We start from the raw sequence: 15,753 nt of genomic DNA, 5'->3' as shown, positions 1-15,753 counted from the left end.
TGATTTCGAAATTTGAAAGAATATTATGTATTTGAAGTTTGTTTATCAACTAGCTGAATTCTGCTGTATAGATGCTTTGTATACCTCAAGCTTGAGTGTATCTAAACTTCGAAGCCGAGTTTTTACAAGAGTAGGCTCCTTTTGTCTTTTGCTGTATTCTCGTAGATGATGTTAGGTAAAGTATACATGGCAAATGATTGACAAATTGCCCTGCTTCGACGTAAATAAGCACCGAATTGATCAGTGTTTTAGTAGTAGCCATGATAAAGATCATGGGCGTACATACTCGAGCAGGATTCGAACCTACGACCTCCTGATCACAAGACAGGCGTCATCTCCACTAGACCACAAGTGTTGTTTCTAATCCTTATACCATGCAGCGGGTACTGCTTTGTTATTCAAATTCATGAAATTCTTCCGTCGAGATGTTTTCATTGCAGTACCCGCTGCATGCTATAAGGATTAGAACCAACACTTGCTTTCGGGCGAAAGCTCGATGGTCTAGTGAAGATGACGCCTGTCCGGTGATCAGGAGGTCGTAGGTTCGAATCCTGCTCGAGTATGTACGCCCATGATTTCTGTCATGGCTACTACTAAAACACTGATCAATTCAGTGCTTATTTACGTCGAAGTAGGGCACTTTGTCAATCAGTTGCAATGAAAACAACTCGACGGAAGAATTTCATGAATTTGAAATTATACATGGTTTTGAAACTTATTCAATGGCAGGAAGTATGCAAATAAAGAAATCGGAAAATTGATAATTTCATTGCTGTTTTACGGTAGGATGTACAGTTGTATTCATTTTGTTTTCTTATGAACTAGGATTTATAACCAACTGAGTGACTGTGAATGCAAATACCTGAAATGTCGGGATATTATGATATATTTTCTTTTAAGATAGAGGTGGGTGGCAACCAAGAAGGTTGATGAGGTAGCTGTTATTTCCTTTAATTTCGTCCTGGACGATAGTTTTATGTCATGGCCGAAGAACAGCTTTCCTAAAGCAAATTGCCGTGATTAAATGAAATAAACTGAACTGAACTGAACACAATTTCCTGTCATTCATTCTTTCTTCTTTGCTTGCTTGCTTGCTTGTTTCGATCAGGGAGCCGTCGCCGTCCACTCCGTGCTCGCCATCCTCGCGCTGGTTGAGTTCGTCGTCTCCATCGTCGCCTCGGCCTACTGCTGCGGAGGCCTCGCATGCTGCTGCGCTGGCCAGCCTTCCACCGCCACTACCACAGCCACGGTAGGAAATAATATAACCCCAAAATTCCGCACGCCAAATTTATAATTCTGTCCTTTTTGTCACGAGATGGCGTGCATTGTTTGTATTTCATAAGCATTGTTAAACCATACTGGCAATAGCACGTTTTCATGCCCTCAAAAAAGCGCCTTATTTCAGGCCGCGATAGGAATCGCATCCAAAATTTCGAAACTTTTACCATGTTTACAGTGTGAACAAAATACACACACACACACACACACACACGCACACACACACACAAACAAACAAAACAAATTATTTTGCGCGATTTGGGTCGCGATCCAAGTCGCAACAATTTGTGTGACGCACCGCGACTTCATAAGCATACCATTATTAATGTCCATGCACAGATTGCGACCAAAGATCGAGTGTTAACATAAAAGGATAAATCAAAAAGATGCGACCCTGATCGCAACCCACATTTTAAAAATGTTACAGTGAGAAGTATGACAGCCAATTTGAAAAAAAAAAAAATCACCCTCGTGTTACTGATTATCCATGGTCTTTCCTGTCATTGCAATTATTCATTATCATTTGCAATAATTCATTATCATTCTTTTCATTTAATGCAGACATACCAGGCTCGGCCCCAGGATGTGGTCGTTACAACTGTGCCTATGCCAGGTAATTACAGCTTATAGCTAATGGATTTAAAAAAAAAAACAACAGCCAAAGGGAAGATAGAAAAGGTACATTATTTTGTGAAACTCCTGGGCCCTGTTGCATAAAACCCTTACCGCTGGATTTACCGTTCCTTTCTAGCGGTATGTCTTCAAATTAGCGGTAAATTTTATAATCCTTGATGCTGATTGGCTGTGACGCCTAATTTTGACGGTAGTTACCATTGAAATTCAACGGTAAGTTTTATGCAACGGGCCCCTACACAATCATGTTTTTTTATTTCTTGGCACATGAGTTGTTTTACCCACAACCTTGCAGTGGCGGATCCATATAGAGGGTGTACCGGGCGCGCGCCCCCTCCTTATTTTTTGGTTAAAACAAAAGAATGAAAATGAAAGATTGGTTGGCGTGCCCCCCTCCCCCCCCCCTTTAATTTTGCAAAGGCGCTTCCCCTTGGCTTTACGGAATTCATGGGTTGGTCCCTGCCCTTGTGGACCATGTTAGCGACATTTCTGTCTCTTGTTAAGTGTGATATGATGGCATTACGAGCCAGCCTCACACCCATGTCAATATGTATGGAATGTTTCGAGATATTCATTTCACCGCAAAAGTGATGTAGAGGGTATCATAACACAAACAAACATGCATTTGGATTTCAGGGCCCCTTTAAGCAGCGTACTCTGCTATTCGTATTACATTCACTGGGTTTGCGTTTCAATGAAAATATTTTGTAATCGTTGCAAACTGGGTCGACTGAAGATACCATAAGCTGTGAGTTCTACGTCCACTGGCTATATGTCAATGCAATCAATTGTCAATTTCCAATGATTACAAACGTACTATGAATAGGACTGCAACATCCTTTTCGCGAAAACTTTTTTTTTTCGCAAAAAAACAATGGAAATGAAATAATACATCACAAATACGTTGTACAGTTTACCGCTGTCCGATGATTGCTGGTTTTCCTTGGTTCATTTCAGCGAACGACCAACAGTACGCCAAGCAGTAATTGTCTTCGACCAATCGGATCGGGCATTCGGATCGGTCGGGTTAACATCATTACTGTTTTTTTCCCCCGCATCGTGTCGTCGCGATATCACTTCTAATGAAACCACAAATACGATTCATGGGAAAACGGACCACATTCAGGGAGCAGGAGGGACATTTTTGTCCCCTTCTTTTACTAACCTTTCAGAATACAGCCTACTTTTCATATTACGCAAATATCGCTTATTTTCAGTTATGAAAATCATTTGGAGTGTGACTTAATGTAATTATATTAATGATACTAAAACAATTATTAATATGATATATTTTAGATGAGAACATATGATGTTACAAAACTTTACAAGGCAAGAGGGAATACTTTCGGCTTTTTGGAGACAAGTTCCCATTTACGGCGTTGACCACATTAAAATTTTGTATATATATTATACATATTGTAATGCTGTGACGCTTCTTTCCTGTATGTGTAAATGATGATATCGTAATGCAGATATCATGGATCATAATCATGATCTATTATTAAATCTAGATTGTTCGTAATCTTTAGGGGAGGTTCCTCATGTAACACAAAGTGTGTGGCAAATATCGTCTGCTGTCTATGATAAGTCATTTACATCGGGAACCACGTGTGGTCGGTATCTCTCGTTTTCTAGTTGTTTTGATTACACTTGTCAAATAATACCATTAGCCTGTACTATGGTTATCATATTTGATCATTGTAACCGATGTAATGCGTGATTATTATAACATGTGTCATTATGTTTCTATATTCAGCTGTAGCATTCGTATGTACTTTTTAAAATGCTCATTAAAGCTTTGAGTCATTGATAAGACAGTGAAGAGTGTATATACGCAAAAAGGGTTATATCTATTTGTATCAGTTTCAGATGTAAGGGATGAAAGTTGCTAAAAAATAAAACAAATCCATTAAAACGTAACATGAATTCTTCATATGATAATTGTGATAATATTTCAAGAAGCAAACAAGTGCAGTAAAATTGAAAATATTATATTCCTCTATATTTGACGTTCACTTTTTTTTTTTTGCATTCAAGTTCTTCAACCGTTCATTTTGGACTTCCATTGTCACAGGATGTGGCGTTACGCTATAGGAGCTGACGTCACAAACATGACATTGAATAGCTTCTGACGTATGGTGGTGGCAGTTTGGGGAGTAATAATGTAACACTACAGTAACGATATCACAGACAAGCCATCCAAGGTCTGCTGTTATACTTGTGGTGTCATTTATGCAGGTAAATTAACACAATATGATATATGTCTACCCCATATTTTGGATGTTATGTGTATTTTTGTATACATTATGTACCGCGTATCATTACAGATTATTGATGTGGAAATTAAGCTTTATGTCGATGTAAACGGTCATTCGGAATTAGAATTGCCATACCATTAGCTTGTTATTCTTATCAGCCGGTTTTCAAGTACAGTGATGTACGATGTATTTCGTAATAATGCTGGGATGTACAATGTGTGATGTGTATGGCAAGTGCTTTTTCAAAGGATTTCAGCCTGTTTCTTTGATGGCTTTATAGTCGCGAGTTTCTCAACGTTGCGAGATTCTGGTTCAAATGGGAACCCAAGAACCAAGGATTCGCTCGGACTGATCAATTGACAGAAAACAAGACATCGTTAAAATAACGAAAGAATGGTTTATGTAATAGATACATTACACGTATAGTCATGTGAAAGAGAGTTCCGTCGATCCAGACGAAGCTTCTTTCAATTCCTGAATTTATTCCGTGCTCTTAACGCTAGTGCTTCCTCAGAATCTCAGACAGTGTGTTGGTGACAATGGTATTGTCAGTATAGTAATAGAAATGTTTATGTAACGGGTAGAAAATATATGACATATTGCATAGATACAAACATGTTCACGTAGATATGGGTATGGTTTATACCCATGTTAGATGACTGCAGTCACATGATCAGAGTATATAATTACTTAAAGGCTTTAGAATGATATAAAAGTCATGCGTTATATAAATATTGTTGGTGATGAGCTGTGTGGGTTTTTTTTTTCCACAAAGAAAATTTATTCATAAATACATTCAGGTACAAAATAAAATAATGTCACATCATGCAGTACATAAAGACAAATGATCGAAAATTGACAGGTTACTGCGAAACAGTTAAATAATGTAGATACGATTCCAATTAATATTAGATACAAAACCTTTGGTTTTCTCAGATATATATTCGTCTACTTTCTTTGCTTGTTTTAAGAATTGACAAAATTGGCTAAAATGTAACGATTTCTTTTTATTTCTTACAGAAAATATGAAGTATTTTGCGTACAAATAAACCACGTTGTAACATTTTGGATTTTCAGTCTAACCGAGGATAAAGGAACTTTTAGTAATTTGAATTACTATGAGCTGTGTGTTGGTTACATGGCGCGCCATGGCGTGACTGAGTGTGTGGTTAGGTGTCGTTTGTGGGTAGAGGATGTACCTGTGGGTTGAGGGGAAGGGATTTTTATACGCGTTATTCTTACACATTAAGGCGTCGGGACAGAGAGTTTGGATCCTATGGGATCATAAGAGATCCCGAGTGTAAATAGAATACATGTACAATTAAAAAATGGGGTGTGAGGAGAGGTGGGGTCTTGATCAAGTACGGATAAACATTAATCCTGAAGATAGGAAGCTTCTGGAAAAAAAAAACAACATTTTGAGCGTGTCCAATATAGTTAACAAAAATACTCTCTAAAAAAATCGAGTGAAAATATTTACTCTTAAAGGAGTGAATACAAAAAAAAAAGTGAATTTAGACTGAAATTGGAGTGAATTTTGAGTGAAAATGTTCATTTTCACTCGGTTTAGAGTGACCTCGGGGATCACTCCAAAATCTTCGGGTGATCCTTGAGGTCACTCCAAAATGAGTGAAAATGAACATTTTCACTCAAAATTCACTCCAATTTCACTCTATATTCACTCCAATTTCACTCTAAATTCACTCTTTTTGTATTCACTCCTTTAAGAGTGAATATTTTCACTCGATTTTTTTAGAGAGTATAGACTCCAGTGTTTTTCTCTGCGAATTCCTACGAATCTTTTTGAATAAAAAGAACGTCAAACACGTTACGAGCTATTCTAGGAGACTTAAATAATAGCAATAGATGTGTCCGTATTTTCAAATTTCGATATCTTTGAGCAACCATTGGCTCGGTACGCTCTATTGTCACGTGACCTTATATGGATAATTATGATGATGAGCACAACCCTTAGTATAGAAATCACTTTGGTCTCCCGCAGCGATGTTTTTGCCCCGGCAGCGCTGTTTAATAGGCGGCATGAAAATGTGGCATCAGGCAGATGAATCACGTGTTGCACGTCACATTCATCAACTTCTTTGGCCGGAGAAAAATGAGGAGGCCCTGCGCGGTGATAATGTCGTAGTCTTTTGTTATAGCTTGGATTGGAGCCAGGTGCAAGCGTGGTTGCCAATAATAACGTTCATATTCCGGGCCTGGTAAAGTTGTTTGGAACTATAGTTTCCATGTCGATGAATGGCTAAGACATCGCGCTTTGGTATTCTCTATGTGTGGACATACAACCCTGGATATGTCATGTACAAACGTGAAACTACAGTCACCACTCTTTAGTATCTATTAAACTTACATATTTATCACAGGGAGAGAAGCACAATACGTGATAGTTTTTTTTTTTCTTTTCCTGTGCCTTCTCCACAAAGGACTGGGTTTTCCTCCACGTATAGTTCTTTTGGTAACATGTGGAGAGATTATCTCTCAAAAATTTTAAATAACTGGGAAAGTCACTTAATCTTGTTGGTGGTATGATACAAAATCAAATTATATCCAAAGTGCAACAACCCATCTAAACGAGTCATCGCCAGTCTGAAGAAGTCTGCAGAAAACAACAGGTGAAGGGGCATGTAGGTAAAATCAAATTCTCAATGTGAACTCAAGAAATCCGCTTTTAAAAGAGATTTGTCCATGAGATGAACCTCTTCTAAGATGAAATACAGTTTGTTTTCATTGTTTGCTCGTTAATATTATTTAATCAAGCAACAAGCAGACACTCGGAATTCGAATTTGGCATGCTTAAGACGTGCGACCTTGTCAACTATGAATTTTTGCGTACCTTTCGTGACAACTTCAGCACTTAATATGATACAGGGTTCACTTATGGCGCCTCCCTCTGTCAATTCATCGTATGTTACTGTGTCTTTATCATAAAATCGTTCGAACTGTAAATGTGTTAAAATATGTGTGTGTGCGCGCTTCATTTGTTCTATTTTATGTGTGTTAAGGAGACACTTTCAGGAGCAAGCTTCCGCTGAACCGACTGGGTTAAGTCCCCTCCGAAGGACTACGAAATAAGAATAACGTGCCTTCCTATACGGGTAACGACAACTTGCTTCTGCCAGCGAACTCGTATACAGAATGTGTCTCGTCACGCTATATTATATTTTATCTTGATACACACATCCATCGGCATAATGCTACATATCAAAACACACAAACACAAACCGAGAATATCAGTTACCTTTCATTTTTAATTCATCCCAAAACAAAAAAGACAGGAAAAACACAACAATAAATTGTACACAAGGGCACTTGAGCTGGCGCATTAAACACAGCTGACGACAATAGATGCACTCAGCAAATCATTTCAATTATCATTACTTAGTCTTGACATGATAGCTCAAACCCAATCAAACTTTCTCTCATGATCTAAAGAATTGAGGAAAGGAACGTATGAAAGGAAAAAAAAAAATATTTCCAAACATTTTGCTTCCAAACAATGTCTCACCTATAAATCGTATACAAACGCAAAGACACCTTTCACGGATGTAATCCAGGTTTTGGCAGTGTTTGGATAAAATCAATAATCTTGAAGCAACATGAAAGAAAATCATTTAGACAATGATCTATGATGAACCTCAAGAAATAGTATAAGTTCTTGCATAAGATACAACACACTTTTTAACTCCTCAAACAAATCAAAACACACGGACATCATACTGAATTTGTCGAACAGGTGATGAAAGGTATGATGTATAATATCTTAGATATCGAGATCCACATTTTTCTACAAAACAAAATCCCCAAATATGTAGAGATTATCATAATTGATTGCCATTTTAAGCAAAAAACGGCTGTTGTAAATTCTTTGATCTGTAGTGCTTCAACATTGAATGAAAAGTGAATAATGGTCAAAATTATTAAGAACAGTGTGGAATTGATTCTGTTATTTGATACCTCTTATCTGCTTATTACTAACGCAAAATGTTTCAGGTTAGATGCACATCTTTTTATCTCAGCGCTCTATGACACATTTCATTCCTTGTGTAATCTAGAAGTTTCTTTGACTGGTCTATTATATAATTCGTTGTAGCCTTACCTGAGAGTTTGTCTATCATCTGTCTACACGAGGAATTAATTTATGTCTACATCTCCATGGTCAGCATCAGTGAATACGTTTGAACGAATTAAGAATTAACTGGTGCTCAAGAGCTGCTGAAATATTTTAGATTTCAATAAAGTAAACAGAAATAAGTGATGATTATTTCATTTCAAAGAAAACTTGCACACTGATAGCTCACCCATTAAAAATGCCGCGTGTGAACATTCCCAGACATTAATGTCTACTTGAGCTGAAAATACATTTTGTTTTCTACTGCTGAAAAAAATACTTATTTCTTTAAAATAAGGCTCATTTTGTCGCATTTGCATTTCTTCTCATTATGGTTTATTGTTAACAAACAAGAATCATTAGATCTACGTTTTTGTTTTTGTTTTTGTTTTCTTGTTTACAGCACGTCAAGTGATGACATGAATTACCTTTTTTTTTTTTCTTCCGCATAGAATGATATAAAGTCATCTATCTGTAAAGAAATATAAGCAGTGATGAGCTTGTCCAAACTGGCCGGAAATTACGTGGTTTTTTTTTTTTGTTTTTTTGTTTGTTTTTTTACCGATGTTTATCTAAAAATAGGAATTAGAGTAAACTCCACAACTTAAGCACCTTAAGCAACTTAATTACAGGGGAACAATGCAATTGCACACTACGCGTTCCTATCGAAATGACTGATCGTACATTTATCCGCGGCACAAAACTTCTGGAGAGTTGCGTGATCATTCGAGCGAGGTACAGGTCAGATACAGTGTATGTCATTACAGAAGAAAAACACTAATTGGGCCTAGAAGTTACGAAAAATATCATTACTTTCTCGATCTTTAAATCCTTAACTCTTTATTTCACAGTCAACGTGAATACATTTCAGGTTGACTTTGAATAGCAAATGCTATAAACTAAAGCTGAAGCTAATACAATAACTCATGAACTGTCCTGACAGTTTTCCCACACGACATCTCCAGAACAGTTCTCTTTTAAAATGCGTATTTGAACTCGTCGATTACAAGAGGCATCAGCAAATCGGGAGCAGTTGAATCTACATAAATCACTATTCATTATGTTCTGCGTTTTTTAAAATAGCAAATGATACATGTCACAATTATTGCTATTGATACGATCGCTCCAATTACTCCAAGAACGATATACAAAATGCGCTTCCAATTATTTGTTTCGGCTGGAGTTGGGTTGACACTGGGTCCGATCGGAGAGTCTAATATAAAAATAAAGCATGTGGCGGACATCAAATATTTTTATTGTGTGTACCCCTACGTGTTGTGTGAACTGTTTTCTGTCATGTAACTTGCTTTATCAATGTTATAAACAACAAAAATCAATATGCAATTATAACAGCATATAAAATTAACTGTTTGCATTCTACATACTGTCGTGTGTTCAGAGAAAAGGGAGTTCAAGATAACATTTTGAAACATCACTGTCAAAAAACAAATTTAGTGAGTTGTCATCAGCGATTGCATAAATTTGATGAAGCAGAGAAGTACTGATATTTTTTTTGACCTTGAGTATTAATGCTGAGTAGGCCTACAGGCCGAGTGGAGGCAATGAAATGTTTTCAGGTCAAACTGCAAGCACACGTAAGAGTACGTCAATATAAACTTTCCCTTTGTGGGATGAATATATAAAAAAATATATGAGTACCTGAACATAAGAACGACCCAAGTCCAGATTTCGCTATCGCGTTTGAAAGCCATTTACGTAGTCATGCAAATACAGATAATCATTCAAGTGACTGTTCTATATTCAAATTTGAATTAATAACACCCCAATAAACGAAAACACTTAAGGGAGTAGGCAATTTTTTATTAATTTCCATTTTTCCTAAATTTTCTCTAATGGACTTGGGTCGTTCTTATATATAGATATATATATATATATATAAACTCATATATATATATATGTATATATAATATACATATATATATAAAATATATATATAATATCATATATAATATATATTGTATTATGTATATTCAATGTCACTTTACATTTACATTTCAGGAAAGAATGTTGACTGTTTTTTTTTTGTTGTAACTTTGATCATCAATAGCGAACTCAAATACTTTGATCTCCCCACTTTCGAATGTAGTTTCATTATTTGTGAATACCATAGAGGTGTCATGTGCCCTAGATCTTGTGACGTTACAAACTTGCACAAGTTATGCTTATGAAAATTGGATGACCTTCTCACACTATGTCAAGACCACGATTTTAAAGCATCAATACTATTTGCATGACAAATGTTGGTCTTGCTTATTATAGGGTTAAGTTTTTAACATGATGCTTAACAGTGCTTAACGTGGGAATATATATTGACTGGCTGAAACATGGCTTTAGAAGAACTGTTTTGTATTCAAAATAAGAAAAAACAAAGAATTGTTTAATCTTTCGCTATAATCTGATATAGAAAAGAATAGATACAATTAAAAAGATATCAGAGTTGCCATGGTAACTTGAAAGGTCGATTAGTAACGATATAAAAAAAAGAATAATTGTCTTCAGACAAAAGTTTGCTAAGGTGTGAGATGCTTCAAAGTGTAACATTTATTTCAATTACAGTGTCATGACAAATACTCCACCGAACATTTTCAGCCGTTCGACTCATAATTTTTCGCCTAATCCCTAAAAGCATATTATTTTTCGTCCAGGGTAACTCCTCAGGTCCGTAATTTGCATTTAAGTGAATTCCACTGTCTTCAGTGCTATAATGAACATGTAGATTTCTAATGATGGTTTCAGATCTCGCCAAATCAATGAAAATGAAAAATAAATTGCATTACTGGATTTGAGAGACCTTTATGATTTCTAAACAGCCCAAACATAGGTAATGCCTTACTCATTAACATGAAGGGTAAATTTCTTTTATTCCTGTCATTTCCTCCTAATTTTTATTCATTTATTTTTTATTTATTTATTTATTTCTAATCTTTTGTCAGGGTAGTCCATTCACCAATAAATAGTGGTCTTCCATGGAGCCCTGAATAATATTGATGAACATATGTACATTAAATAGCAAAACGTATATACAGAAGATGACATAATACAGTGTAGATACATACCAGCATACTGTACATTGCAAAGTAACATAAAATTGTAACATGGAATTGCACAGATACGTTTATTAAGCTATTGGAAATAACTTACAGGTGACAATAGACAAATAGACATAGCCTGTTACTGCTAATCTATTAATTTTAGCTATCCAATTCTATTGAAAGAATGAAATTATTACTAAATGCATCATTCATACTATTTTTCTCCATTATTCTAGTATCCTGATGCATTCGTTTACCCCAGTTATTGGATGTGGGGGTAACAACGCATTTTGTCACGTGATTGGAAATATGCCCTACACAGGAACGTATTCCCAAGCACCACACATACACACACACACACACACACACATGACTCTCAAACAAAAGTAAGGATTGCATACTCACACCGGGGGCGGGCAATAACATAAATAATATTATGTTATGCTCTACTTCTTTGAAGAGTCATCACAGTCATGTATGCTTTGAAAAAATAAGGTGTGTGTGTGTGGGGGGGGGGGGCGGGGGGGGGGGGGGCGGGGCTTACCAGACACACACTGCTGCCGGTGTAGAGGGAAAGAGCACCCCCACCCCCGCCAATGTAATGCTTTTCCAAAATGTCAGTTAAGAATAAGTGCACTGGGCAAATACTGGTACAGGGCACCAGTGTGTCTATACCCTAAGTTTGACATATTATAAGAATTAATGATTCAATGTTAACAATTGCATCTGAAAACATTGATACTGAGAGGAAGTTCCTTATAATAGTTAGTAGTCTTCACTTTTAGACGTTCCTATCTTTATTATGTACCTTAACTATTCTGTTTTCTGGCTTGTATGCTTGCACCCAATATGTTGTTTCCCTCGTATTCTGTGGCAACATTTCTTTCGTTATTAAACTTAACATTATAGTTTTGCATTTGCAGAGAATTTCAGAGAATCGTAACATTCATCAGTCGTGTTATTTCTTCCAAAATTATTCAAAGAAACACAGAAATACTTATCCATCATCTATTGACAAGTTTTTACTGTGTTTTCATCTTGCAGAGTTAGGTGAGATAGACAAAACATCTTTACAATGTCCTATCATCTCTCATTTCTCATTGTAACTTTCAATGGGTTTTCATCCTGTGATATGAACATTTCTTCAATATGTCTCCTTAAAGAACCACGCAGCTTTATTAACTTTATAGGACGATTTTGACCCAGCGCGCCGCTACACCGTTATCTAGCACGATCCACCCAAGCAGACCAGGGCCTTTTTCCTGTAGTATATGGCCCCCTTTTTTCAGAGATTTTGCAAAATAATTTTCAATAATCTCGAGATTCTTTCATGATGTTAAAAGTCATACTGGCTCCTGGTCTCATAGAAGGGACCATATCTATAACAACTGATCATTGTGCTCATGAATATGATATTCATTCATTGTTTGTTTTTCAATATATTCTCACAATTCAGGATGAGATAGGAGTTTAATTTGAAGAAAAAAAAACACCTTTAACTCATATGGAACACAGCATTGAACACGGAATTGATAGCATTGTTCTTTGAAGTATCATTGTATTCATCTTGTTCATAAGATTTGCCAATCCAATGATACTGATTTATACGTCATTTATATTTTCTTTACTCATATTGATTCAATATTTTTTTTTTAATCTCTACTGACTGTACGCAATTTAGCGCAGTCAAGTTCAGCTTCCTGTTTTTACACTGGAAAGCAAATGTAAAATATAAGTATGATTGGCCTCAAAGTCATTTTTACAAATCCAGCTCTATCACAAGTCCAAGTTCTCTTCAGATATTCAAGTGCAATTATAAACAGAGCACCGTGTAAAATTTTTACCTCCGCCAAGGGGGGAGGTTATGTTTTCGTTACCGTTGGTTTGTTTGTTAGTTGGTTCGTTCGTTTGTCCGTGTGCAAAATAACTCAAAAAGTAGTGAACGGATTGGGATGAAACTTACAGGAAAGGTTGAGAATGACACAAGTAACAAACGATTAACTTTTGGTAGTGATCCGAGAATATTTGGGGAATTTATGAAGGACTTTTGGTATTTTGGCAGGTTGGGTCAATGCACTTGGGAGTTCAGACTGCGCGTACTCAGTATTTGAGGTTTGTATGCGTGCACTAAAGCGCGTGCTCTAGTTTCTGCTAGGGTGAGGCGCGCTGTGCAGCTGAGGGTTTATGACGTAACAAAGGCTTCTATATTGGGAAATCAGGCGGCATTCAGCACACAATGCAGTACGTATGGGTGGAAATCACTGATCTCAAACAAGATCAGTGCGGGTGGAAATGGTCTGCCTGCTTGGCGAAGGTCGCTGCGCTCTCAGAGTGCTTTTCTAGTTTTTACTGGGGATACAAATTTGTTAAATCATTGATTACCTCGGCGTAATGAAAGGTGCTTCATATGATAACCAGTTTATCTTTAAATAGTATGGATAAGAGACGACTGCGCAGGATATGAAAACTTTTATCCTTCTATATTTTTCTACATATTCCACCCTCTTTCGTCACATAGTTGAATTGCGGAAGTTCTGAGCAGCATGAAAGGTACAGAGTTATTGAGTATACAGTCCCTGATTCGACTCAGAAGAAAAAAAAATAGTGAAAACCAATATTTTCCATAGACTACGAAAATTACTGTGAAGAGGTCTGCACTTCTGGGCCTTTCTTATCAGCCTCTGTTTACGTGGACGTCTTTTCAGTAATAATATTCACCATCTCTACATAAACATCCTACTCGCAAAATGTATTACCATGGTTCCAGTTTGAAATCTACGTCAAGACAAGTATACTCGCGTGGGTAAGGTAACTATACGTATTCATCCATGGGAGATTCCTACGCCATGAATTATGCGCCCATTTCAACTGATTCTCCACTACTCTATCAACAGCAATGATTCTGACAGGAGAGAGATACTGATCAGTATGTAGGGGGGGGGGGGGCAGTCACAGCCATGGAAAGTCTTGGGCTTATAATTGGACAAGCAGCTCTGTGTGTGTGTGTATATATATATATGTGTTGGGGGGCACTCTCGAGGTCGCACCGGCCGAGTAGGCCTACGTCTCTTTCAAGCACAGATTTAAGATTTAAAAAAAATCAAATACACCCACACACACACACACACACTTATTCATTCATGTAGGCACGTTTATTCATATGATATGCAGTGATTTTGGATCAGACACGATGATTTTAATGGAAACCAAAATGCAAAGAGTAATGTGGATTGAGTGAAGGCAGCAACATTAGTAGAACACATCAGTGAAAGTTTGAGGGAAATCTGACAATCGATGCAAGAGTTATGAATTTCTAAAGTTTTAGTGATGGAATCGGCTGATGAGGAGACTACTGGAGATAATGGCGTCATGTGTGGACAATAATCATAAAGAAAATGTAAAGGGAATTCCACAAAAATGTATTTTTCATCAAAATTACGTATTCCATCAACTTGATACTGACATAATGTTAAGGGTAGCAATTATTTCCCCTGTTATCTGAAAGCGGTAAGTGCTCTTTCATTATGCTATAGAATTTTGTGAAATTCCCTTTATATTTTCTTTATGTTGTTGTCCACTCATACTTCATAACTTCTAGTAGTCTCCTCATCCAGTAGTTCCGACACCAAAATTTTAAAAATGCATAACTTACGCATCGATTATCCCATTTTCCTCAAACTTCCATTGATGTGTTCTACTAATGTTGCTGTTTGCTTTCAATCCACATTTCTATTTGGGTTTTGTTTCCCTTTGATATTCAGAAGACACTTTCATTTCCTTGATTGTCGGACTTTGGGCATTTTGTTTTCAGAGAATATTGGAAGTACTGGGAGTACTAGACCAGGAGCTGGCTGCTGGTCAATTTACCCCACCAAGCCAAAAAGGTTTGACCCCTCAGTTGCTGGGACCACCATCCTCATTAAAAAAAAAAAAAAAAAAAAAAAAAAAAAAAATGGGCGTCAGCCTGGTCCCTGAGGTTGGGTTCGGCCCCCAGGGACCCCCCGAAAAGGCCCTCCGGTGGGAGTAATATACCCCATGGAGCCCATGGACCAAAACTATTGCCAACTTGGCCTAAATGAATGTCCTATGGGTGTACATAATCAAAATATAAAAACTGACAGAATATCTGGTTGGGAAATGGGTTGCCAGACCACTTGTTTCCAGGTACAAAACCTCGTTTATGGTCAAGGAGTCTGCGCCAAGACTACACTGTCCCATAGGCCCTGCACTGTAGCGTCTCCCAACAGTGTGAGGGACAGTGCCAGTTAGTGCATGTAGTAGTCTTGGCGCAGACTCCTTAACGCTTAACAAGGGTTTGTGCCTTCAAACTACCCGCTAAACTCTGGGACATAGGGTAGTTTGCATTCAGAAATTCACCACACACACACACACTTACACACACACA

General features: G+C 37.1%; 1 protein-coding gene and 1 non-coding gene across 2 annotated transcripts in view; both read right to left on the bottom strand.

Moving 5' to 3' along the window:
• Nucleotides 1-281: 281 nt before the first annotated feature.
• On the bottom strand, nt 282-355 carry Trnat-ugu (transfer RNA threonine (anticodon UGU)). Its single transcript has one exon. It is a non-coding gene; the product is annotated as a tRNA-Thr (tRNA).
• A 6,407-nt stretch (nt 356-6,762) lies between these two features.
• The window catches only part of LOC140243596 (sushi repeat-containing protein SRPX-like), a 29,630-nt gene continuing 20,639 nt past the window's right edge, over nt 6,763-15,753 (bottom strand). The window contains exons 5-6 of the mRNA XM_072323261.1: nt 9,414-9,508; nt 6,763-6,783 (exon numbers count right to left, since the gene is read on the bottom strand). Of these exons, the coding sequence (XP_072179362.1) occupies nt 6,763-6,783; nt 9,414-9,508 (116 nt within the window). The remainder of the gene's footprint in view (nt 6,784-9,413; nt 9,509-15,753) is intronic.

Source organism: Diadema setosum, chromosome 20 (genome assembly GCF_964275005.1).
Source record: "Diadema setosum chromosome 20, eeDiaSeto1, whole genome shotgun sequence".
Classification (NCBI taxonomy): Eukaryota; Metazoa; Echinodermata; class Echinoidea; order Diadematoida; family Diadematidae; genus Diadema; species Diadema setosum.
This window is presented reverse-complemented; position numbering and strand designations above follow the sequence as displayed.